The 25,962-nt window shown below is 36.6% G+C and overlaps 1 protein-coding gene across 1 annotated transcript in view; it reads left to right on the top strand.

Moving 5' to 3' along the window:
- The first annotated feature begins 19,810 nt into the window (after positions 1-19,810).
- axo (axotactin) overlaps positions 19,811-25,962 on the top strand; it is a 35,535-nt gene continuing 29,383 nt past the window's right edge. Inside the window, exons 1-4 of the mRNA XM_028174754.2 lie at positions 19,811-20,022; positions 20,858-20,992; positions 22,084-22,309; positions 22,731-22,867. Of these exons, the coding sequence (XP_028030555.2) occupies positions 20,881-20,992; positions 22,084-22,309; positions 22,731-22,867 (475 nt within the window). The 5' untranslated portion in view covers positions 19,811-20,022; positions 20,858-20,880. The remainder of the gene's footprint in view (positions 20,023-20,857; positions 20,993-22,083; positions 22,310-22,730; positions 22,868-25,962) is intronic.

The raw sequence follows: 25,962 nt of genomic DNA, 5'->3' as shown, positions 1-25,962 counted from the left end.
CTTCACCGCTCAGCCGCGCGACCGCCTATTTCGCAACCACGCCGGTTTGATTGCAGATATCTTGTTGCATGGCAACTGTTTTGAAAAGGTTCGAGTACATTAACGCTTTTCTGATAGCTTCGTGTATAATCAGAAAAAAATATCTTTCAACTAATAAAGTTGAGCAGTGCGTGTGCTCTGAAATTAAGTAATACGCCAGCCGACAATAACTTCTACCAGGGTAAATAAGATTGTGATCATATTTAATTAAGTTATGCAACTTGTTTCATTATTGACCTAATTACCTTTTATATTAAATTTTATTTATATTAAATAAATTTCGTAAACTTTATTTTAATTATTGTTGAAATGTTTACGTACACGCTCTGTTATGGCTCATAAATGACTTTCACCGTCTAAACTATTTTTAATAATTGAATATAAAGTCATTAAACTCAGTCGAACAAAGAACACTAACACAATAAAACGGCCGGGAAACGAACCCGGAACTCCTCGGTGCATTAAACAGATGCACCGAACGAAACCGGTTTGAACGTCAGTAGAAGCGGCTTAAATTAAAATGAAACATTAAAATTATTCTAAGTGCTAAAAATAGCTTTTATATAGGTGGACGGGCACGATGTAATCCCCCTCGTATGGGTAATCATTCTACTTATTTCACTCGTGGCGCCATCACATATCTCAAACGAACAGCGGCACTCAAATTGGAGAATATATGGACACTTTATTTCCCTATTTTGATAGCCTTGACAGGCTATATCAGCGTTACCCTAGCGTGTAGGTGAGCTCTTGGGGCTCAAACCGGAGGTGTTGCTAACACTGGCCCTAGCAAGTGTGCCTTAAAATGCGACTACAAAATTCACCGGAGATTAAGCAGCAGCATTACCTAAGAGCAGTACTTCGCACAATCTGCCACCGACTCGGAAACGCGACCCACTGAGAAGATCCGCCGAGAAACTCAGTGGGCTAATGGGCACTAGTAACTGCTTAGAGCATCGGATCGGTCTATCATCTGCCATGTCGAGTAATAAAAGAACATACATACAAAGCTTAATACAAGTGCGTGTAGATGTTAAATACAAATCTTTAGCAAAGAGTTCTAATCTGATATCGAATATTTTTTATTTTATTTTTTCCCCACCTATTCGCTAGTAGCCTAAGAGCCTATTCTAGATACGACCGAAGGAGTAAGTGAGCTCACGAGCTCAACCTGACAGAATTAACTAACACTAGCCCTAGCAAGAGTAGTGCTTCGCAGAATCTACCGCCGGATCGGAATCGCGACCCACTGACCCACGAATCGAACCCATGTACTGGGTACAGCAAGCATGGTCACAAGACATTTAATTATTTTTTTAATTATCGCATTTAAATGATAGAATCAATTAATGTGATACAATGAATTCGTATTACTTAATTAGAAAACATGATTTTCCCACTTCGAGAAAATTTAATGCCGTTTTATTTTCTATTAGAAAATGTATTGTTTACGATTCGTGAATAAACGTTTTGTAAATGCCAAACGAATAAGATTTATTCATGTCACAATCATTGTTACGTGACCGAACAGAAAAAACATAAACTTTCGATCGATTAGGCAGTTTTATTTCATACTCTGAACCACGTACAATGTTAGGAATCGTAATAACGTTATATCGCAAGTACTAAAGATTACACAGGTTAAACAATACCAAATGAATATGATGTATGACGATTCGAATTTAATATAGGTTCAACTATAAACGGTGGGTATTACGCAATCATAATTTTCTATCAAATTCTCAATTGTATTGCATAACTACTATCTAATTCACTTTTCAATGAGGAAGCAGTGACGGATTTAGGCTTCATGTCACCTTAGGTCCTGTTTATCACGCCACCCTTAATGGTATATTTTTATTTTAAATTTAAAATAACCATTTTTTTGTAAAGATTATTCTGAACTCATTTTCAAAGGAGACTCTTTTTACTTTTTTTGTCCTTGAAGTTTTGCCGCCCCTCAAATCATGCCGCCCTAGGCCTGGGACTCACGGGACTAGGCGTAAATCTCTAAGAGGAAGGCATGGTTGTTTCCCATCAAATAGCAGGGCTAGTAATCTTCTATCTTCTTCTTCTATATATATAAAAATGAATTGCTGTTCGTTAGTTTCGCTAAAACTCGAGAACGGCTGGACCGATTTGGCTAAATTTGGTCTTGAATTATCTGTGGAAGTCCAGAGAAGGTTTAAAAGGTAGATAAATATGAAAATGCTCGGACTTAAATAAAAATAACAATTTTGTTTTTCCTTTGATATGTCCCCCCGTAAGACGGATTCCTTTTGTTTGTTTTAAGTTTATTTTATACAAAAGTTTAGGTGTTTTATTTATCGACTGAGGAAATACGAAATCTGCCGGGTCAGCTAGTAATTTAAATAAAACTAATAGCCGGCGTAGAACTTCAGGTTAGAGGAGCTGTTTCTTCCCGTTTGTTTCTTTCCCTATCTATTCTGGCAGGTAGTAAAGGGCTATTCCAGCTACGCCCGGATGGGTTAATGTGTCATAAAATGCGACTAAAAGATTCACTAGAGATTATGCAGAAGCATTATCATATTTTTTTTTATTGCTTTGATGGATGGACGAGCTCACAGCCCACCTGGTGTTAAGAGGTTACTGGAGCCCATAGACATCTACAACGTAAATGCGCCACCCACCTCGAGATATAAGTTCTAAGGTCTCAATATAGTTACAACGGCTACCCCTACCCTTCGAACCGAAACGCAATACTGCTTCACGGCGGAAATAGGCGGGGTGGTGGTACCTACCCGTGCGACTCTCAAGAGGTCCTACCACCAGTGATTACGCAAATTATAATTTTTGCGGGTTTGATTTTTATTACACGATGTTATTCCTTCACCGTGGATGTCAATCGTGAACATTTGTTGAGTACGTATTTCATTAGAAAAATTGGTACCCGCCTGCGGGATTCGAACACCGGTGCATCGCTACATACGAATGCACCGGACGTCTTATCCTTTAGGCCACGACGACTAAATGCTATGTCGTCATTTACTGATGATTGGGCGAACTGTAACTTGGCACGGGTAAGTACCGCAATTTTGTCAACTTCTGCCACGACGCAGTCATGCGTTCCCGGTTGAAAGACGAGACAGCTGTTATACAAAAGGATTCAGCTTCGACCGTATATCTCAGGGTGAATAACGCTCCACGTGAGCTCTGAGCCAATCCATCCATCAAGGCGATAAATAAATAAAAAGTTAACTATATAAATTGTTGTGATTTTTCAAATTATTAAGAACACGAATTAAGCAAAAGTGGTGCTAATCCATGTTTGTCTGCGCTATGAACTACCATCACCAAAAATTATTCAATAAGCACAAGAAATAGGTAAATCAGTACAAAGTTCGTATTACAGGTAATTGTGCATGCATCGTTTCGCCATGCTTTTCATAATCTTAAATACAATAAATTTTCTGTTTTATATTTCACTAACGGGCAAGAAAGTAGATGATCATGCCGTTGTCTCATTAGCAACATCTGCGGATTATCTACTCAAAAAAAGCAATGAAAATCGTTTCGAAATTGATTAAAAAACCCCGTCATTGCCTCAAGAAAGTGTCACGCGCGATGAATCAAGTTTAGCTTTTGTACTTCATACGCTTTTAACAAGGTTAGCGGTCGCTTCCGACAATAAGTGAAATCATGTAAAGCAAATTTAGCTTTATGCGTGTTGCATTGAGCGTATTTTGTTCTGTACTTTTTGTGTGAGTTACGATAAAAGTAAAATGTTGGCCAAGTTTAACACACATGCGACAAATGTATGATGCTCGGGCATGTACGCAAGGTTTTGCGGTCTATATTTTTAACAAAGAAAGTAAAAGGCGACTTTCACTAGCAATGGATAGTCAATACGATTTGCACTGGTCAGCGAAGAACGTACCTAGAAATCCTTCACAGTTCAACCTTACATAGTCCCGACAGGTTAACTATGATGATAGGACATCGAAATTTTCGAAAATCGTTCTAAAATGATTTTTGAATTAAAACTACTTTTACGATTCCATGACTTAGCTGTGACGATGAAAACCGTCAAATATTCGTAAAATTTCGAAAATAATAAGATAAAAATAATAGAACAAACACGAAATTAAACATTAATAATTTTAATGAAGTCTAGAAAACCTAAGATAATATTCTTTGACAGGTATTTAAGCATTTCCTATGAATGTTTTTTAACTTTTCTTTGGGACTTGACCACTATAATTATTAAAATTAGTTACGAAAATTTTCGACTAAATAGAAACCATTTTATTCCTGCTTTTGTACTAATTTTGAAAATTAATAAACGAAATACAAACTTATAGTATGTATTTTTCTACAGACTAATATACGAGAAGACTACCCTTCGATTTCTGCAAATCTATATTAGACATTAATATGTCTAATGGTATATTATTAGGTATATTAGACATTAATATGTCTAATATACCTAATAATATACCTAAGTATAATATACTTTATCGATACTACTAATATAATATACTTAGGTATCCTAATATTTAAATAAATGGTACGAATTATATTCTTGACTTTTGTACACGGCAACACTAATTTCTATGATTACTCTAATTATATATCTTGTTTATTCACACACTGGCAATCATTCGTTCTTTGAAGTTTTATTTTAACAGTCGAACATCGAGTATTCTTCTTCAAGAGACAAATCTATTAGAAAAGATATCAGCATAGTGGAACAGAATACTTAGCCGGATATATAGAATATTCTATATGTAAATGGTACTAAAAGTAACTGAAGGCTTATCAGGAGAAACAAATGAATGAGAATACTCGTGTTCATTCACAAATCATTGTATCCTGAACTATTGGCCCGCATCAAATCCGAATACTTCGGATCAAAAGGTTGTTACAGAAAAATTATGAATCCTTACTTTATTTGTAACAACAAAGAACAGTATTGCCAAAACTAGAACAAACTGTCACAGTATAGATTTCAGTGTCGCAAATGAAATATGTCGCCTGATGACCGGATGTTACGCGGGTCCCGTTACACCGTTACACGACGTAATTACACCGTGCATGAAAGACACAGTGCATTATGAAACAATATTGCAACTCAGCACGGAAAATTAGAAGGTTATTTAATTTTAGAAGAATAATTAAGATAGGCAGTGTTATTGGCTGCATCGTTCGTGTTCATGGACGCCACTAATCAATTGAATATTCATGAAAAGGCAGTTTTTTTTTTCTTTTACACATAAATTAAAAGATGCAAAATCGATGTGCTTTCGACTAATGCGATTAATTTAAAATAAGTTTTTATATCTAATAAAATACGTACCTAGAAAATGTTCACAAATGACTTCCATAATTCCTTTCATATGCACAATTACTGGTGGCAGAGCTTTTTGTGAGCACGCACGGGTAGGCACCTCCTGCCCATTCTTCTGTGAAGCAGTAATGCGTTTCGGCATGAAGAACTCATATCTCAAGGTGGGTGGCATTTACGTGCTTTATGCTTATGATGCTCTTGTCGTCAGATTTGAGCCCCGCGAGCTCACTTACTAGTTCGGTGAATCTAGAATAAACCCCCGAGATTAATAAAATAGGTAGGAAAAAATAATCTCTTGTAACCACTAAACACCAGGTGAGCCGTGAGCTCGTTCTACCAATGTTAGCAATAAAAAAGAAATATGTGGATAAATTAATAATTACAAAAAGCATAGATTTTCTTTTTTCCACCTTATACCACTAGGTGGATTCGGTACAGCTAATTTTTCTCTTCCATTTTCTTCTATCAGCCGTCATCTCAACACTCACTCCTCTGTCTCTCATATTGTCATTCACACACTTCATCCATGTCTTCTTCGGTCGACCTCTTCCCCCTCTACCTTCCATTTCGATACATTTCCTAGTTACATGCGTTAAAAAAAACATATTAAGACATTTATTAAACGCATTTGAAAATATAGGAACTTGCAACTTGTAAACGAAACACATGTAACGCAGGAAAAATTAAAATATTTTTTTTTTTTAAATTAACTCCCTCCAGCGTATACGTGGCGCAGTGTGGGAAATATATAATTATGAAACACTGCGTAGTGCACTTATTCGACACTGCATGGCGTGACCGTGCTATCTTGTCTGTGGTTCGAGGGTGAGATTGTCACAGCACTATAGGTGGAACATTCGAGAACCGTAAGACTATTCTTATAAAAGGACAAGTCACTTTGTCCGAAGCCTTTTTCAATCAACATCTCTTGAGCTGCAGTGCAAGTTGTATTACGTATTTACCAAAGTCAATTTAACAGTTCCTTGGTGTATTTTTATTCAACCAGGGTAAGTGTTTCATAATTTATTCTCCACACTGTGTCCACAACCTTTATCTAAATAGAAGTTAACACCACTTTGTCTTGTCGTGTAGGTCCTAATAACTGGTACATTACATGTACATCAGTTAGGGTGCGGAGCGTGAACTTATTATCACCTTCGAGATCCCGCAGTACTTTTCTACGTGGACGCTGTCGGAAGCGAGGTGCTCTGGCTAGGCGATCCAAGAAAGTGCTTGACTACCGTAGAATAAAGAAACACACCTGCATACACAACCTGGCTCGGATCCAGCAACCCCAGTAGCGGGGAAGCAATCCAGTAATCGTTCATCGTCATTTTGTGAACCAAACTGGTGATACCGTCATTGTTTATAATATTGATAATTTAATCTCACTTACATTAAATACTTTCTCGTGTGTTCGGTATACTTACCGACACACATTTAATCAAGGATACCTTACCACTAAATTCATTTTGTGTGAACAATTAAAACCATTAAATCTGTATTCATGTGTAGTAATAAACTCAAGTGTAATATATATTGTAATTGTTTCATTTATTGGCGTGAGTCTCCCAGAGCGGTAAGTGGTGGCGCCCTGAGATCCTCCTCACAGAGTCTCCTGTTCACCGATTGTCTACCGGTGGTGACGTGTCTAGAAGTGGTGCGACTCGGCCCCGTGTCTCTCGACCCATAGACCACCTTTTGACGCGACTGGGCCTCATGTAGCATCGGCATACCAGGGACACCCTTAGACACAGACACGTTATATATATAGATAAAAGAGGAATTGGATCACTGCTATATTTAAACTGTTCACATACACAACGATGCAATTCGGTTTACGTAATTCCCATTTCTAGACATAAGTGCATTTATGTAAGTAAACAAATTATATTGGTGCTTTTCCACAATGTCTACTTAAGCGAATTCCTAAGGATACTATTACCCTCTTGTAAAGCGGGTTAGTAATACATAATGCTACAATATTTACTTCTGCTGCGGGGCTTGAACTATTTTTAGAAGGATTTCCTGTGTTATCTTCCTCGCGTTCATTTTCTTTATCTGGGGATCATCTCACAAAATTGCTTAGAGTACTCACTCATAAAAGAAGGCTTCGAAAATTTTACGTACCACCACCATAATCAACAGACAAATTAAGTTTACTATCACTGGTGGTAGAACCTCTTGTGAGTCCGCACGGGTAGGTACCATCACCCCGCCTATTTCTGCCGTGAAGCAGTAATGCGTTTCGGTTTGAAGGGTGGGGTAGCCGTTGTAACTATACTGAGACCTTAGAACTTATATCTCAAGGTGGGTGGAGCATTTACATTGTAGATGTCTATGGGCTCCAGTAACCACTTAACACCAGGTGGGCTATGAGCTCGTCCACCAATCAAAGCAATAAAAAAAAAACTAAAAATCAGTGTTCGTATTGTAATTCTCGTTGGAAAATTTTCTGCGTCCACAAAATGTTTCAAAAGAATAAATTTTCATTATACATATTCTTTACGATTATTCAGTCTGTACTTTTATCTCAATGTGTAGATTTGGCAGACTAATGTTTTTAATAAATTAATTAATATGAAATAAAAATAAAAATATAAATTCATTATTATTTACGCTTTAGAGGTTATTATTCTTTGACCAGACACCACAGATACAATAAAATAAAAATAAAAACCTAACATTATTCTAGTACTTAAAGGCAATTTCACAAGTGGACTAAATGGATTTCGTAACAATTCTAGTGTTGCAATCAATTAAACCCACACTTGTACAAACAACCTTAGAATGTGGAACATAAAACACTTACCTAATTTCTGAGACAATTATTGAGACATTAAATGTTAACTCAACTGTGATAATGACTGGAAATTGTTCTTTAATGACTAAAATTATATGGTGTATACGCGAGTAAGCAGTCTTGGACACGAAGACACCAGTGTTATACAAATACGTCGTGGGCCAAATATGTTAATCATGTTTTTCGTTGTGCACGCAATGTAATACGTACAAAAATCGTCTGACGCTCGGGGTCAATAACCTTACTCATTGTTGTGATTCGTTCGGTCTTTAGTTTCTGAGAGTGTTTTTAGTTAAATTTTTACTCACTTGTTGTTATCAAAATATTTCCTTTGAATAGTTTAAAAAACTATGGTATTGCTCGGTTACAATATCTCCGGACCTCGCTGGAATATGAAGCCCCTCCCGGTTCCCTTTCGCCAGGTTCATAGATAATGTAACCGGGTTGTACTGGTTGTACATTTATTTTTTGGGGGTCGAACCACTTCACGATTCTACGCGTCGAAAAAGCGCACGCTGTAAGAAACTACGTTCCAATCGTGAGCACTCGTGAACAGCTCACTAGGTTTCTACGCAGATGCTTGGCTGTACCTCTGGCACTGCTGACATCCATGAGTGACGGTAACCACTCATCATCAGCTGGCCCGTATGCCTGTCTTGAATCTTAATTGTTACCTAAAAATTATATATAATAGACACTTTTTTATATGCTTTGTTATAGCCTCTGTTGGCCGACAAGCATAAGGCCCTTCTGATGGTAAGTACTGATTAGTACTAGCACAAGTACTAAGCGGATAGGAGCTATTAGGTACACCAACCATTTCTGCGCAAAAACCGTTAGTCAACCATAATGTTTGGGATATTTACTATTTACTAGTGGCCCCAGTAGTTGAAATTCGCCTATAATCAATTGAAATAATTAGTTTAAACATTATTATGTTTCTACGAGTATTGTCTAAGGATATTTATTGTATGTACTTCTATAATCACAGATTTCGCCAAGGCTACACTATAGACAGTTAATATTAAAAACAAACAATATTAATCTGTTCTCAGTTTGATCTCAGTTTGATCGTGTGTGTGTGTCAAATACACGGTAGTGTGTGTAATGTTTTCTTCATTGATTTAATGTATTTTATATTTATAATTTAAAAAAAATATTAGCATTCTGCACTCCTTCTCTATATAAACTACATATTATTGTGGAAAATTTCACACTCCTCCGTCTGCGCAATATTTGTAAAAAGGGGTACAAAGTTTTTACTTCACCTATTAATATATAGATTACCAATTGGATCTACTACTAGTTGTATATTTTTTTAGCCGCGTTTACTATCTGGCTCTGGAGTGAGCTCCCCTCTGCGGTGTTTTCCTAGCGCTGTGATATGTTCTTCTTCAAACGAGGCTCAAAGAGAGTCCTCAGCAGTAGACAGCAGCTTGGCTGAACCCTTAGTCTTGCTGACGCACATGAGCAACGGTTACTACTTATCATCAGCTGGACTGGTGGTTTCACTGGTGATAGGACCTCTTGTGAGTCCGCACGGGTAGGTACCACCACCCCGCCTATTCCTGCCGTGAAGCAGTAATGCGTTTCGGTTCGAAGGGTGGGGCAGCCGTTGTAACTTTACTGAGACCTTAAAACTTATATCTCAAGGTGGGTGGCGCATTTAAGTTGTAGATGTCTATGGGCTCCAGCAACCATTTAACACCCGGTGGGCTGTGAGGTCGTCCACCCATCTGAGCAATAAAAAAAATGCATTCTCGAAGTGTAGCTGCCCTTGAGCTATCAAAAGTAGTTGTTAGCACATCCTAGCTAAAGATTGGCTTCCCTACCCAATCTGGCTTAGCTGTTTCATTTTTTATTACAGGATATTATTGCTTCACCGTGGAAGTCAATCATGAACATTTGTTGAGTATGTAGAGTCATTAGAAATCTACTACCGGATCAGAATCGCGAACCGCTGATATGATCCGGCGAGAAACTCAGCTCATACTATGAGCTAGGTCGTCGAGAACCCCAACCACTCGACGAGTAGTTTATAAACTGATACATTGGCTTCCTTGCACGGCATTTATTCTATTATTCACGTGTCTATCTTCATAAACACGCATCATATGCGTTCTAGTAACTTAATACCAATAATCGTAACAAATGGCAAATCACATTTAATCGTAAATATTACGTTCACAGTTTCTGTTCGCAATTTTTAAAAAATACAAGCAGACGTTGTAAATATACTGAGACCTTAAAAACTCATATCTTGGTGGATGGCGGTATTTACGTTGTAGATGTCTATGGGCTCCGGTAAACACTTAACACCAGGTGAACTGTGAGCTCGACCAACCATCTATGCAATAAAAATAAAATAAAAAAATAGTTATTAATGTAGAAACGCAAAACTAAATATGAATACATATGTAATAACATTAATAACATCAATCATTGTTGAAAACGTCTAAAAACTAGAATCAAAAGATCCAAGTTTGCGAAATGTGATTCACGAAACAAAGGTCAAACGAATCTAAATGACATCAGATGAATCGAGACAAACTTAAAAACACAAAACGTATCTTCTATTTGTTATATTGAAATTACTTAAATAATTTGAGAGTTTTTGTTGGTTTTTATTCAGTTAGATGGATAGATGAGTTAAAAATACGATCTCTTGCCGCAGATTATTAGAACAAAGCCGAATGCTGATCGTATGTTACTATGATACTTGTCCGGTACAGCGGGGCATGTGCAAAATGAGCATGTATTTGGGTCGATGGTAACAGTCGATAGACACGGACCGCAGATGGCGACGCGGCCGCCAGCCGTCGCATCCGCCACGGACGTTGGACTTTCACTGTTCCCATTGTAGTGTACGATACGATAAAACGGTGAAAATCGAAAAAAATATGTGTGGTGTCGTTTATTAAATATTAATATAATATAAAGTCTTAATTTTAAGTTCTATTCGAGGTATAAAGAGAATAAAACTGGAGGTTTCGCAACAACCCACGGTCATTCGGTAACGTGCGAACTTATTGTGGTACACTTCATTAACGGTTGTTTGCATAAGAGTTAGTGTATTGCGCAAACGAGCACTCTGAGATCGTAGTCAATGAATGATAAAAAAATATGTTATATTTTGTACGTTAAGTTACAAAGTTAAGCCGTACACTGTGTGCATTACTAATAAAAATCTTACGTTACGGACGTTTTTTCCGGTTTGGGTACCCCTCCGCATCGTCCCATAAGGAACTCCGTTCCAAAAATACACAAAGTCGGTGTGTACCGAAACCTCCAAAAACAAAGTGATACATTATCGTATTTATTCCGCTCTTTTGAAAAATGTTGTCGAAGTTTCAATCTTATTGTTTACCGGTTTCCCCTCTCCTCTTATCTGCACACATGACTTATTCACTACAGAAATAGGCACCATAACCGCATTCGCCTATGCGGACTACCAACATTAATTTACTAAGAATTACTCGCAACATTCAAAAGAAAGAAAAAGAAATCAATTCGTGGAGTGAAACTTTATTTGGTGTAAGCTACGCAACTTCACAGGAGAGTCATTTAAAGTTTAAAAACTTCTTCACCTATTTGAATGAGGTAAATTCAATTGAAGTTCAATTAAAACATCGAATTCTTGATGCTTATACAAAAAAAAACGGATCTTTTATTAGAAAGACAAATGTCGCCTATTAAGCGAAATATCACTTTTTTTTTATTGCCTTTGTAGGCAGACGGGCATACTGCCCACCTGATGGTGAGTGGTTACCGTCGCCCATGGACTTCAGCAATACCTGGGGCAGAGCCAAGCCGCTGCCTACCGCTTAATACTCTCCACAAGCCTCGTTTGAAGAAGGACATGTCATAGCGCTCGGGAAACACCGTGGAGGGGAGCTCATTCCATAGCCGGATGGTACGTGGCAAAAAAGATCTCTGGAAACGCACTGTGGATGACCGCAGTGGCTCCAGGTAGTATGGATGAACTCTACTCCGGTGGCGGGTGGTGCGATGGTAAAAACGAGATGCCGGTATCATCTCGAATTCCTCAGAGCACTCCCCACGGAACATACGGTACAAAATACAGAGGTAACCGAAGTCCCTCCGCAGACCCAGGGGTTCCAAACGACCTTACTTACTTACACCAAACTAACTTACACCAAAATATGGCTTTTCACTCCTCGAATTCAGTCCTATAGAAACGACATTATTCATTATCATTATTATATTCTCAGTAATATGAATTGTTAATTATACCAGCATAGTTGTGATCGCTAACACCCATTTGATGTCTATAAGATAAGCCGACTACTTTTACCGTGAGGTAGTAATGCATTCACTTAAAGAGGCGGGGATTACCATGACACAATAAAATTGAGACTTTGATCTCATATCTCAAGACTGATGACAGAATTTACCTTGTGATGTCTATGGCCTTCGGAAACTACTGGAATCCAGGTTGCCAGCGAGATTGTTCATAATTTGGTACCATAAAATTCCGAATTCGGAAATTCCACCTGACGTATGGACCCCTTTTGACACTTAAGATGATAAACGTAAACAAAAAAATCCACTGAAGAAATTCGAAAACGTTTATAAGCTATGAACGTTCTGCTTTATTTGTCTGTGAACATTGGACACAGATTACCTTTCATAAATGATGATGATCCATCACCATTCACCGGTGTACTTACTACACAAACGGATTGTGCATCTGTGCTGTATTACGTAACAGCGAAAATATTTATTTTCTTCTTTTAAGTACTACATAGCGGACTGTCATCCCAAATCTGGACACGACAATAATTTGTTCGAGCTCTAAGAACTGTTCAACTGAATGTTTAGATTATCGATTGATTCATGTCTTTTTTGTTTTTATTGCTTAGATGGGTGGACGAGTTCACAGCCCACCTGATGTTAAGTGGTTCTGGAGCCCATCTACAACGTAAATGCGCCACCCACCTTGAGATAAGTTCTAAGGTCTCAGTATAGTTTATGAATTATATCTTTATTAACGTGGACACATACACACCCACGGCCCATACGACCCTAAGTGCCGCATGACTGCTTCGTGGCAAAAATGAGCAGGATGAAACTTACTCGTAATACAGGCAGAAAATGCGTAATATTATCAATAAGCTTGGAATAGTTTTTCCACTGAGTAAATGGGAGTTGACGATTGCAATCTATACTAATGTACAAATCTACAGTTGTTTTTACGGATGTTCCGTTATAACTACTGAACTATAAATCCGATTGACTTGAAACTTGGTATCCATGTAGAAAATACATGTAGTTAATGGATAGGCTAATATTTATATGAGTGTTGGACTCCCTACACCAGCTGCGGGGGCGTTAATGATGAGAATCTTTGTGGGGGTGATAAATAATAGTGTTAATTTTAAATGCTAATGCTGTTAATTTTAATGCTGTTATACTTGGAGACTGCTACTGCACATTCTCAGGCGAACCTCTTAGTCGCGTTTACGTCATTCTCGGGAAATGGTGTGGGGCTATTCTAGAACTAAACTAAAGCGTAAATTAGTATCGTTTTAGCAAGTTAATTTTCTATGAATTATCTGCCTGATCTTCGCGTCACACAGAACGTTGCATGCACAACGACTGATTTTTAATTAGCATACAAATGGTGGACAGTGCAAACTTCATCTAAATTGCAAAAAAAATTAATGCTTTTCACTTCATAGATAAAAAAAAATATTGCTTAGATGGGTGGACAAGCTCACAGCCCACCTGGTGTTAAGTGATTACTGGAGCCCATAGACATCTACAACGTAAAATGCGCCACCCACCTTGAGATATGAAGTCGTCGTGGCCTAAAGGATAAAGACATCCGGTGCATTCGTGTTGAGCGATGCATCGGTGTTCGAATCCCAGGCGGGTACCAATTTTTCTAATGAAATACGTACTCAAAAAATGTTCACGATTGACTTACACGGTGAAGGAATAATATCGTGTACTAAAAATCAAACTCGCATAATTATAATTTGCGTAGTTACTGGTGGTGGACGTCTTGTGAGTCCGCGCGGGTAGGTACCACCGCCCTGCCTATTTCTGCCGTGAAGCAGTGATGCGTTTCGATTTGAAGGGTGAGGCAGCCGTAGTAACTATACTTGAGACCTTAGAACTTGTATCTCGGGGTGGATGACGCATTTACGTTGTAGATGTCTATGGGCTCGAGTAACCACTTAACACCAGGTGTGCTGTGAACACGTCCACCCATCTAAACAATAGAAAAAATGTGTGATGTTGTGGGACACCGGATAGGAATGAAGTTCCTTATTATTAAAATATTAATTTTAAGTTCTATTAGAGGTGTAAAGAAAATAATTATTCGGGTATACATTTTTTATTATGATTTTTTTATTGTTAAATAAAAACTACTTTACAAAGTTATCAACTTTATTTTATTTACAACGATTTATAAAAAATATATAATAATAATATATGAAGAAACAGCTATTTATATGAATAATAATAATAAGCGTCATCACGTAGACACTGTATAGCCATCATACTAAGACTATATATAAATAATAAAAATCTTACGTTACGGACGTTTTTTCCCGGCTAGGGTACCCCTCCGCATCGTCCCATAAGGAACTTCATTCCAAAACTTCTTTCCAAAAAGCGAGAGCGCGAAAAAACTGAAACATGTAAAATCACACTTAAAATTTTAACTGTTGACTACTAAATCATGTGAGATGCAACTTCCTTAATAATTTTGTTGTTTATCTAAACTTATACATGTGTGTGATGCGTCGACATCCCAAATAGTAAATTTCCGTTTAGATCTCGTAGAAGTAGAACAAATAGCACTGTTATGATATTTTTTTTGTGAAAAAAAAACCTCGGATCTAGTTAATTCGTAATGTAACAAAACGTAGACAGGAAACACAAAAACCGTATTGCTTCACGTCTTGGCGCGCAATTGATTGCTTTTTGACACGCTTTTTTTTTTAAACTCAATTGGTTCTCGAATCAAAATTATGGTAACTACTTCGTGTGGCTCTTTCGTAATTCGTTTATTTCATTTTTGTTACTGAGACAGACGAACCATAATGCAAAATAGCTTATGATACAGTCGTAGTGTTTTTCTTAATGTTGACTAGCGACCCGCCCTCGCTTCGCTTCGGAAACTGTAATTTATTACTGATATCTCCACTATTTAATGGATGTTATTATTCATATAAACCTTCCTCTTCAATTACTCTATCTATTAAAAAAAACGCATCAAAATCCGTTGCGTAGTTTTAAAGATTTAAGCATACATAGGGACAGATATAGGGATGGAGAATGCGATTTTGTTTTATATTATGTAGTGATAACGAATTAAAACGCCATGGAGTCAATTAAAAAACCGTATTTTCCATAAAAAAAATGCAAGGTCAAAAAACTCTAAGCCATTCTGTAACGCTTAGCGTTCTCGCGTCTAAATAATTCGCGAATAACATGTAATTAATTTTGAGATCACAGCGAACCGTTTTAATTCTGAATCCGTTAACATTAACCCAAATTTTACGTAACTCGCTGTTACGTGACGTAAGTTTTGATGCAATGATTTAACTGGCCCGTGATAAGTGTAACAAAACGTATCATCTTAAGTTGAGCCGGTAATGGTATTGCGTTTTCATCTATGTCTTAGGCGGGAAATGGGTGGCTAATGTCTGACATACTTCGATTAACTAGTTGGGCGTATTGAAATCCTACGATGACAAGTCTGCATATTTCTGCCGCGAAGTTCCGATTTGAATGATCTGATTTTTTTTTTCCCACTTAAGAGGCTATTTCAGCTACGCCCGGACGGGTAGGGAACTTGAGAGAGCTTACTAATACTAGCCCTAGCAAGAGCAGTGCTTTGCAGAATCTACCACCGGATCAAAATCGCGACCCACTAAGAAGATCTGTCGAGAAACTCAGTGGGTTATGTCTATGGAATTGCCACTTCAATGTCGCCCCCGAACAAGTATCAATAAAACTCCCGGGTCATGACGTCACTTGCATAGCCCGAATGTAATATAAAATTCCTAATATAGAAACCAGTCGGTGAGCTGCCGATGCGATGTGTGGGTGACCAATCTCGTCCATTGCCATTTTGTTTGAGGCTGGTCGCATTCTTGTTGACATTGGAACGTTTCTGATTATCTATAGAATTCTCGAGAATAATTTCTTTTGTTTTGCGAAATGAAGACACAAATGCCACCCCAAATTGTATGTTGATAACAGCTATTGTTTTTTCTCTTTCCGAATATAAGGGATAAAGAATTTTCCGAATCCCGAATATAAGATATTCATAAATTTAATTAAACAATTTTTACGACATCCATTTTGAATTTATCTCTTTACGTCTATAGAAATATTATTAATCCATCACGCTACAATAGCTGAAGGCGTTCGTATAAAATTTCGCATAGTTACAGATATGTAGTCTGGATGAACATATAGGATACTTATTATCAAGGCAAATGATATGACACAAGCAACGCTGCATAAAGACATTAAAAAAAAAAGTCTAGTGTGTTCTCGGCTTCGTGATTTCGACTGATAGTTTTCGATCAGAGAGGGACACTTTTTATCCACCCAAATCTCGTTTCATAGTAATTACTGAAGCGAAGTCTAGGACTGGCCCTTATTCAAGAACAGTTGATATAAAATTGAAATTTATTAAATTGCCTTGAAGTTTATTTTTGAAAATTTCAACTCTAAATTTGTTGAAACTGTAATTTTTTCCAGTAAAAAATATCCAGATGATTCTGTTTTAGTTGAAGATTTTTTCGAATAATTGTTTGGTTGATTGATATAGTTCAGGTATAGTGATCTAAGAGATGCGTACCCACCCGTGGAAGATCTAAAAATGCGTACCCACGAAACTATAGACGGACCTACGAAACGATATCTTAAATAATATACTACATAATAATATGCAGTACAGTAACGAATTTGTATAAAAGCTGTACCTACTACAAAGCAAAATATGTAGTCGGAAGTGAAGATACTTTTAATAAAAAAAACCGCTTAAATAAGATTACTTTTTTGTTTGTTAATCGTCACAGTTCGGTTGATCTAAAATAACAAATATTTACTTTACGCAACAGAAAAATGGTCACGCAGCTCATTGTAAACGAATATGAATAGCATCCAGACTAGAGGGGAAAAAGACGATAGAACATTCAAAAAAAAAACAAAAAGAAGCCTATGTCAATATCTCACCGCTCTTCAACTACTCATGATGTAATTATGGTACAATTGATATTTATAAAAATTATTTTCTCTAAAGAACATCAAGTCATAAAATACCAGAAACAGGTGCAGGACAGGTTTGAAGATGGTCAGGCCGCGCGGCAGCTCTCCCGTAAGGTGGAATAACCAGGTCAGGGCTGAAACGGATCGCCCTCTATACCTAAGCAAAAGACGCGAAGCTTGACAGGAGAAATACCTCTGGATTGTGAGAAACTCGTTACAGAAAGCATGACGGCCATGAGCACTCTTCCAAGAGTGTAAAGACGAAGAGGAAAGCAGAATATTATACGGCCCACCTGATGGTAAGTAGTTACCGTCTCGCACGGACGTGATCAATGCCAGGGGCAGTGCCAAGCCACTGGCCACTAACGAAAACTTGATTAAAGTTGATTATCGCTTGAATAGTTTTGTTAAGATTTGAAACAAATTTAACCTGTTGAAATCTTGTGACAAGTCCAAAGAAGGAAAAGGTAGTGTTTCCCGATCGCTATGACATGTCCTCCTTCAAACGAGGCTTGTGGAGAGTATTAAGCGGTAGGCAGCGGCTTGGCTCTGCCCCTGGCATTCCTGAAGTCCATGGGCGACGGTAATCACTCACCATCAGGTGGGCCGTATGCTCGTCTGCCTACAAGGGCAATAAAAAAAGAGGTAGATTTGCTTCATTTTCTCATTCTGACCGCTACATGTTTAATCATTTGTATAGTCGATGACTAATTCAAATGAAAGCGTTTAAAATCGTTTATGAAATGGAAGAACGAATAGAGAGTTTGCTTTGAAAGGAGTCTTTTATAGTTTGTCGCCACATTTCATTTCCTCTCCTCGATTTGTTATGCAAATCATTCATTCATATTGAATATCCGATTTATCTATATATTAATACGTGAAGCAAAAATTTTGTATCTCTTTTTACGAAAATTGCGCGGACGGAGGAGTATGAAATTTTCCACACTTATAGAGAATATAAAGAAGAAGTGAGTCGTCTATTATCAAAGGTGGCAATCTGTACATTTGGACAAAAAAAAATTATTGATATGTCAATACAGATTGATTTGAATATAATCGTCTCCTTCAAAGAATACGGTTCAAAACCTGCATTAAATAAAGGTTAATAGTTAACCTGTTATTTATCTAAGATGTCGTTCCGAAGAGTTTTGTGACTGCCAATGGAATACAAAGTCAATAATTCGTTTTTCTGATTTACCAATCATTGTTCAAAAGTCAGATTGCCGGCTTTGATAATAGTCGACTCAAGTACACAATGCTAATATTTTTTTTAATAATGCATAAAAGATACATTAATTCAATAAAGAAAACATTACACACACTACATACCATGTATTTGACGCACACACGCATTCATACTATTTATTGTCAAACTTTTGTTCTTGACGTCTGTGGTCAAATTGAGAATAGATTAAATATTGTTTGTCTTTATTAATATTTTTATAGAGTAGCCTTGGCGAAATTTGTGATTATAAAATACAATCATAATAGTGTACAAACTTACAATTCCAATTAATATAGTCGAATTTCGACTACTGCGGGACCACTAGTAATCAGAGTTATCCGTTAGTTGTCAAATAAAACAATTACAAGGCGAAAACAAAGAGCTACTATAAAAAAAAAGATCTAATCAAACTCCTTGGATTTTATATTATTCGCCATTTAAGTAAATCCAATTAGACCACTTTAATAATCTAAGTGAATGTCTTCATTGATGTATTCACATGAGATTGGCATGGTAAAGCGTTAACTAAGAACTATTGATTTATTTTCTAATTCTCTGAACATGAGCCATCCAAGAAAGTGATTTCGTCAATTGCCGTGATTTTTAATCTTGTGACATGGACATAATTGAAAAAAAAAATCTTCTTCCCACTTAGATTACCAGACGCGGTCGGTATATGTCTGCGTTTGGCTTACTGTTTTACGAATCGCAAACGGAACATTTCTCGCAAATCTTTAGCAAATAGTTTACAATACAATAGTTCGCGAATTAAATCAAAAATCAATTGTGTATGGATTGGTAGCATGAGAAATAAAATCAGTAAACTGCTGACACGGATGGAAGATGGCGCTGCAAAACGCTATGCCGAAACTCGCGTGGCCAGATATTTTATCGCCAAAGATCACCTGAAAAAATTTTTTTAAACATTTCCAATATTCATTTTTTTTTATGTTTGAATGTAGATTGAAGTTTAATGATAATTTAATCTTCAACCAAAGCGTGGGTCTACGCTCGATCATATTTTCCTCAATTAACTACAAGCTCCAAACATTTTTTTCCCGAAAATACATGATCAAATCGCGCAATGAACCTCTCCGCTTAGCTCGTGTGTCGTGTGCCTGGGAACTGTGTGACCCACAGGACAATTTGTTGAGCCATTACGTGTTGTTAGAATCGCCTCAGTCCTCCTTGCCTGTTAGGGGAAGAACGTTCTGGTCAGAAACGAAGTGTCGAAAAGAAAAATAAAAAATAAAAGTGTCCGGCGATTTTGAAAATAGAACCTGCCCGCCATATTGTGTCGTTCCGTGAAAATGAATCGAATTTGAAGATTTTATTTTAATCAACATTTTTTTTGTGTTCCACTATTATTATTATTATCTCTTGTACCATGTAAGTGTGATTTTAATTATAATTTAAATCTGTTTTTATTTCTCTGAAAATTTTTCCATTACTTAATTTTTTTTATTATAAGTAAATATTTACTAATATTTTAATTCCAAACCCAAAAACAGTATCTCGAGACAAATGCTATTACTTTAGCCAATTTAATGTAAAAACCACTACAATGTGAGCCGTGAAATTGCAATAAGTTCGTCCATGTTAACACGTTTAAAAGAACGAAACTAACAGTCACAGGTCAAGTTTATTTGGTGTATATCTTTAAGCGACCGACGCTGCCACTGATGCTATATTTCCGCTGGGTTCGTGGTAAACGAAATTTTCGAAAATTGATCCTTACCGCGATGTCAATAAGATGTAAATTAGAAATATTGTTAACAAATTAACTGTTACTAGACACAAATGAATAAAGGGTTGTTCTTTTTTCGAATTACTGTATTGACATTGAAGATGGCGATTTTTGCTTGTAGAGTAAACAAAAAAACACAATAACAAATTTAAGATTTCATTCTGTTGAATAATAATAAAAAAGACAGTGTTCAAAAATAAATTAATTGGAACCTATCACAAGATATGTCGATGTCCAAATTGTTTAGGAGTATTAATTTAAATGCTAATTAAATATTAGCATTTATTATTATTATCTGTAATTACGACTATTTCTGTTCTTTGATTCAGAACGTTACTTCACAGAAGAAATAGGAACAATGATGGTTATACCTTACCTACCTGTGAGGTCTCAAAATACGACCACCACTATCATGTTTATTATTTGAATTTTTGTTAATACTGTTAAATTATTTGAATTGTCTTAATAATATTTCAGATAATCGAACCAAATGCAGCAAAATGGGAAAAATTTCTCGGGAAAGCAAGCTATCTTTGTTGATACTTTTAATTTTATATGGAATAGCTGATATAAGATCTAGTCTCCCCGTAGAGTTGACTTCTGAAGAGAAAGGTAACTCACTTAAGATCCTAAACTGTTCAAAACATTAATGATTCTCACAGCCTCGATATTCTTAAAGAGGCGAGACACGAACGATAAATAAATAAATTTCTTAGGAGCAAAACAAAACTGAGTTTTAGACCTCAAGGCTTACATTTTGAGGTCTATGGGCTTCGGTAACCACTTCACAACAAGTGGGCCTGTGGGCGTTACGAAACTGTAACCAGAAAGCAATGCTGTCAATTATTAGTAATTTGACGATTATCAAAAGCCTCTCAAAGTGTATCTATCATCTCAATATTCTATATAGATTATAATGGAATACGGTCTGATCTACTACAAGCTATCTCGACTGCATATAAGGATCCTTACAGGCAGATACCGAATAAAGACTTCAAGCACGACGTTATGATACAATTGTCGGTTTTCATGTTAGTCAAAAATAAAATCGTAATCTTAATTGTGTTATAAAGCAGCTAGTTTTAGCCTACGAACCGGAACGCTGGACTGTTTTTCATTAGAAGGATAACGGTATATATGAGCTCAGAGCTTAGAATTGGATAGTCAATTAACACTACCACTATGGCTTAACGTATGATGCCATACAAAACAAATCAAATCAAAAAAAAATTATTCAACATAAATGAAAGTACACACTTGTTGAATGTCAAAAAGAACTACTGCTAATTCACAAAAACTAGCCTCCGTCCTGAGAAGAACTGACAAGAAACTCAGCGGGCATGTCTTTTTTTTTTAATATTAGATTTTTTTAAATATTCCTTTTTACAAGATGTATTATAACGTAACAATTATTGCAATATTGAATATCCCAGAGCGAGCAACTCATTCCCACTTTGTGCAATCTTCTAGATAATCATTGACTTTATAGTAAGCTTTATTGCACAGATATTCTTTAATAGTTTTCTTTGACCTATGTATATGTAGGTTCTGAACATCTTGTGGGATTTTGTTGTACAGGCGCACAGTCAAACCTAAATAACTTCTCTACGCCATTAATTCATTCAATCCATTCACACATTCTGTGGCTCGCAATTTGTCCTCTTCTTTTAATATACGTGTTGGAATTACAAAACGCTTTTTAGTCCCAGTTCAAGCAACAACACCGTCCCAAATATCTACATCATTAACTGCGATTACGTCAAACGTGTCTACAACAACACACGCGACGGCAATAGCTCCAATACCTCCGAGCGACAGAGACAGATTCCTGACATTTGCCGAATCTGGACACCACAGGACGTTTATGTTCGCGAAAGACAATACGTATATTCAACTGGATGGTGATATCATACAAAGGTTTCAGTTGAGGTAAGGCTCTTTATTTACTAGAAACTTTTTTTATTTGGGGATGCCTGGCTGGCCTCCTTTGTAGATAGTGTTCTAGAACAATCTAGATTTTCGGACCAGGGACTGACCCTCTTACAAATAAAAATGGTTGACAAACATAGACTTGGTACGCAAAATGGCGATGGAAAAAATTGATTTGAATCTTTTAAAATTTAGCAACGTGTAAATTTTATGAATTTAATTTAAATTATTTGACTATTCATTAAGAAGATTAGCAATTATAAATTTAAGAAACTGAACACGAGATTAATCATAATAAAGTATCAATTTTTTTATTTCAAATAATTTATATAGTCATTTATCCTCAGCACCGCAATACATAAACTTTAATTATATTAAATATTTTTTATATAAAATTATAACGGAAATTTTTAAATTTCAGACTATGCAGAGAAATTTCTTTCAAATTCCGCACAAGATTACCGCACGGTCTATTGGTGTATCATAATGTCAAAAACCCTGTCTTCAAAATGCAGCCCTACGCTTTATACGTTATTGTGGAAAAGGGTGAATTGAAAGGTAAAAATACTATAACTTAGATTTACTAATTCTCTGTTTCATTCCAATTAAAAATGTCCCACAAGGTGGATTCTGCCTTCTCTTTTTTGGTTTCAACACCACATTTCTTAAGTTTGCCTTGATTTTTCTTCTAAATCTGCAATCCAAGAGAGAAAGTTTCAGTGCCAAACTTTGCATATGAAACTCAATTAATGCATAATGTATATAAACCAAACCCTAACAACCTTGGCAAACCATTAGCTGTATAGTCTATAGTTCAAAATCATTATTCAAAAAGATATTTATGATGACATTTAGTATGAGATTATTCAACATACAAGATGACTTTTATTATGCTTAAGAAAATTTAACAAGGATCTATAGTAAGTACTAAAAACGGCATTTCAAATTTAAACTCAATCATGCACACATCCACACATATAAAATATTCATTTTAAATACAGTATTTAGAAGAATATATTATTATGTATACTTAGTCAGGTCATAAATTCTGTCACATGTTTAATGTAAAATAATTGAAACAAGTTTATTCATTATGTAACCATTCATATACCAAAATGAACTTAACAAAACATAGATTCTTATGACACTAAAGTTTATTCAAAATTACCTCCGTGATTTTGAATACAGGCCTTCAATCTGCGCGGCCAGTCGTCTATCGCAGCACGAACGAGGTCCATGTCAATATCGGCGGCTGCCTTAATCAAGGATGTCTTGAGTGACTCCAAATTGGGATGAGGCTTTGAGCACACCTTTTCCTCCAAGTGTTGCCATATTATGACCTATATAACTAGTCAGGTCATAAGTATTGTCACACAGTAAAAACTTTTCTTTAAGAATGCTGGCCACAAAAAAGTTTATTGAATTCGAATTTTGAATTGTTCATGAAAATAAAAATATATATATATATATACTTTTAGAGTTTTACTCATTTTTAAATATGGAGTGGACGCTTAAAGAAGACCGTGTTGCAGTTATTGCGTTGAATTGTTGCGGTTACGCGCCAATTAAAATTTTTAACATACTGATTTTTTTTAATATAACCAAAAGATTCGTTTATCGTACCATCAAACGATACAATGAAGACTCTAGTGTAGATGTCAGGTCAAGAAGTGGTCGCCCTTGGTCTGTTAGGACTCCAGCAGTGATAAAAGCTGTGAAGGCGCGAATTCAAAGAAATCCCAAACGTAAGCAGAAACTGTTGGCCCTTCAGATGGGGTTAAGCAGAACCACGGTGAAAAGGGTGTTAAATGAAGACTTAGGGCTTCGGGCATATCGAAGAAAAACAGGACATCCTTTGAATGCTCGTCTAATGGACCTGAGACTGAAGAGATGCCGCGCTTTGTTGAAGCGGTACGCGGGAAAAAAATATCGGGAAATTCTTTTTTCGGATGAAAAATTTTTTACCGTAGAAGAGAGCTACAACAAACAAAATGATAAGGTGTACGCACACAGTAGTGAAGAAGCCAGCAACCATATTCCGCGTGTCCAACGAGGTCATTTTCCATCCTCGCTCATGGTATGGTTGGGAGTTTCTTATTGGGGCTTAACAGAGGTACATTTTTGTGAGAAAGGTGTAAAAACGAATGCAGTTGTGTATCAAAATACAGTCCTGACGAACCTTGTGGAACCTGTTTCTCATACCATGTTCAATAACAGGCACTGGGTATTCCAACAAGATTCGGCGCCAGCTCATAGAGCGAAGAGCACACAAGACTGGCTGGCGGCGCGTGAAATCGACTTCATCCGGCACGAAGACTGGCCCTCCTCCAGTCCAGATTTGAATCCGTTAGATTACAAGATATGGCAACACTTGGAGGAAAAGGCGTGCTCAAAGCCTCATCCCAATTTGGAGTCAATCAAGACATCCTTGATTAAGGCAGCCGCCGATATTGACATGGACCTCGTTCGTGCTGCGATAGACGACTGGCCGCGCAGATTGAAGGCCTGTATTCAAAATCGCGGAGGTCATTTTGAATAAACTTTAGTGTCATAAGAATCTATGTTTTGTTAAGTTCATTTTGGTATATGAATGGTTACATAATGAATAAACTTGTTTCAATTATTTTACATTAAACATGTGACAGAATTTATGACCTGACTAGGTACATACGTGGAAAGGTTTTAGAAAGTACTTAGAACACAAAAAATGTCAGTCCAGCAAAATACTACGATAATATATTGTTCGCTAAGTAACTTTTTCTCTTGTCTGTCAAATAGAATCCATTCAAACGTCTATCTGCTTCTGGAAGGTAGGTCTATTACTGCGCTGGTTTCGTTTATGGCTTGTAAATAGCTACATAGTAATGTATGTTTTATGTTTAGTACGTATTAAGTTTAAATCTTTGTGCAACGGACCCGGATTTCTTGTGGGCATTCTTGCTGACGTGAATAAAATGACGGCATTTACATTCGTCCAAGCTATTTCGATTACCAGAAGATTAATAAAATAAACGAAGAAGAAGAAATAAGTTAAAAGTTTTTTGTTAATTTATTGCTCTACCAGAAAATGAATTGCACTACGCTAATTAATCACATTAAGAACAACATTCTTGCAGTAAAAATTACAATAACATATAACGTTTATACCTCAGATAATACCAGTCCATTTTAGTCAAATTACATATCAGAATGAAGCACAACCTTTTTATTCATTGCTTAGATGAGTGCACTAACTCAAGGCCCTCCTGTTAAGTGGTTACCAGAGTCCATAGATATCAACAACGCAAATGTCGCCACCCACCCTGAGACATGAGAAACTGTGTTTATCTTAGTTCGAGGTCGAGGTCACCTTACCGCACTAATTTGAGGAACCTCGCACTTGAGACACGCTCGGACCACTGCATCGGACATATCCCGCGCGGTGTTATATCGTCTACCCTGCCTTGCACGACGAGGCGTTCTATATTCTGGATACCTAATTACCTCTCACTGAACACTAACTGACATATTTCATAATTAAATTTAGGGCAGTAAAAAAAAATTTACATACTATTACTTATTGTTTTATTTACGTGAAGATTCCTAATGAAATTGGCGACATATTTCTGTTAACTAGATTAATGATTAGTTCGGGAGTTTGAAATTGATTGAAT

This window comes from Bombyx mandarina, chromosome 11, assembly GCF_030267445.1.
Source record: "Bombyx mandarina strain Sakado chromosome 11, ASM3026744v2".
Classification (NCBI taxonomy): domain Eukaryota; kingdom Metazoa; phylum Arthropoda; class Insecta; order Lepidoptera; family Bombycidae; genus Bombyx; species Bombyx mandarina.
The sequence above is the reverse complement of the archived record's forward strand: the minus strand, read 5'-3'. Positions and strand labels throughout refer to the sequence as shown.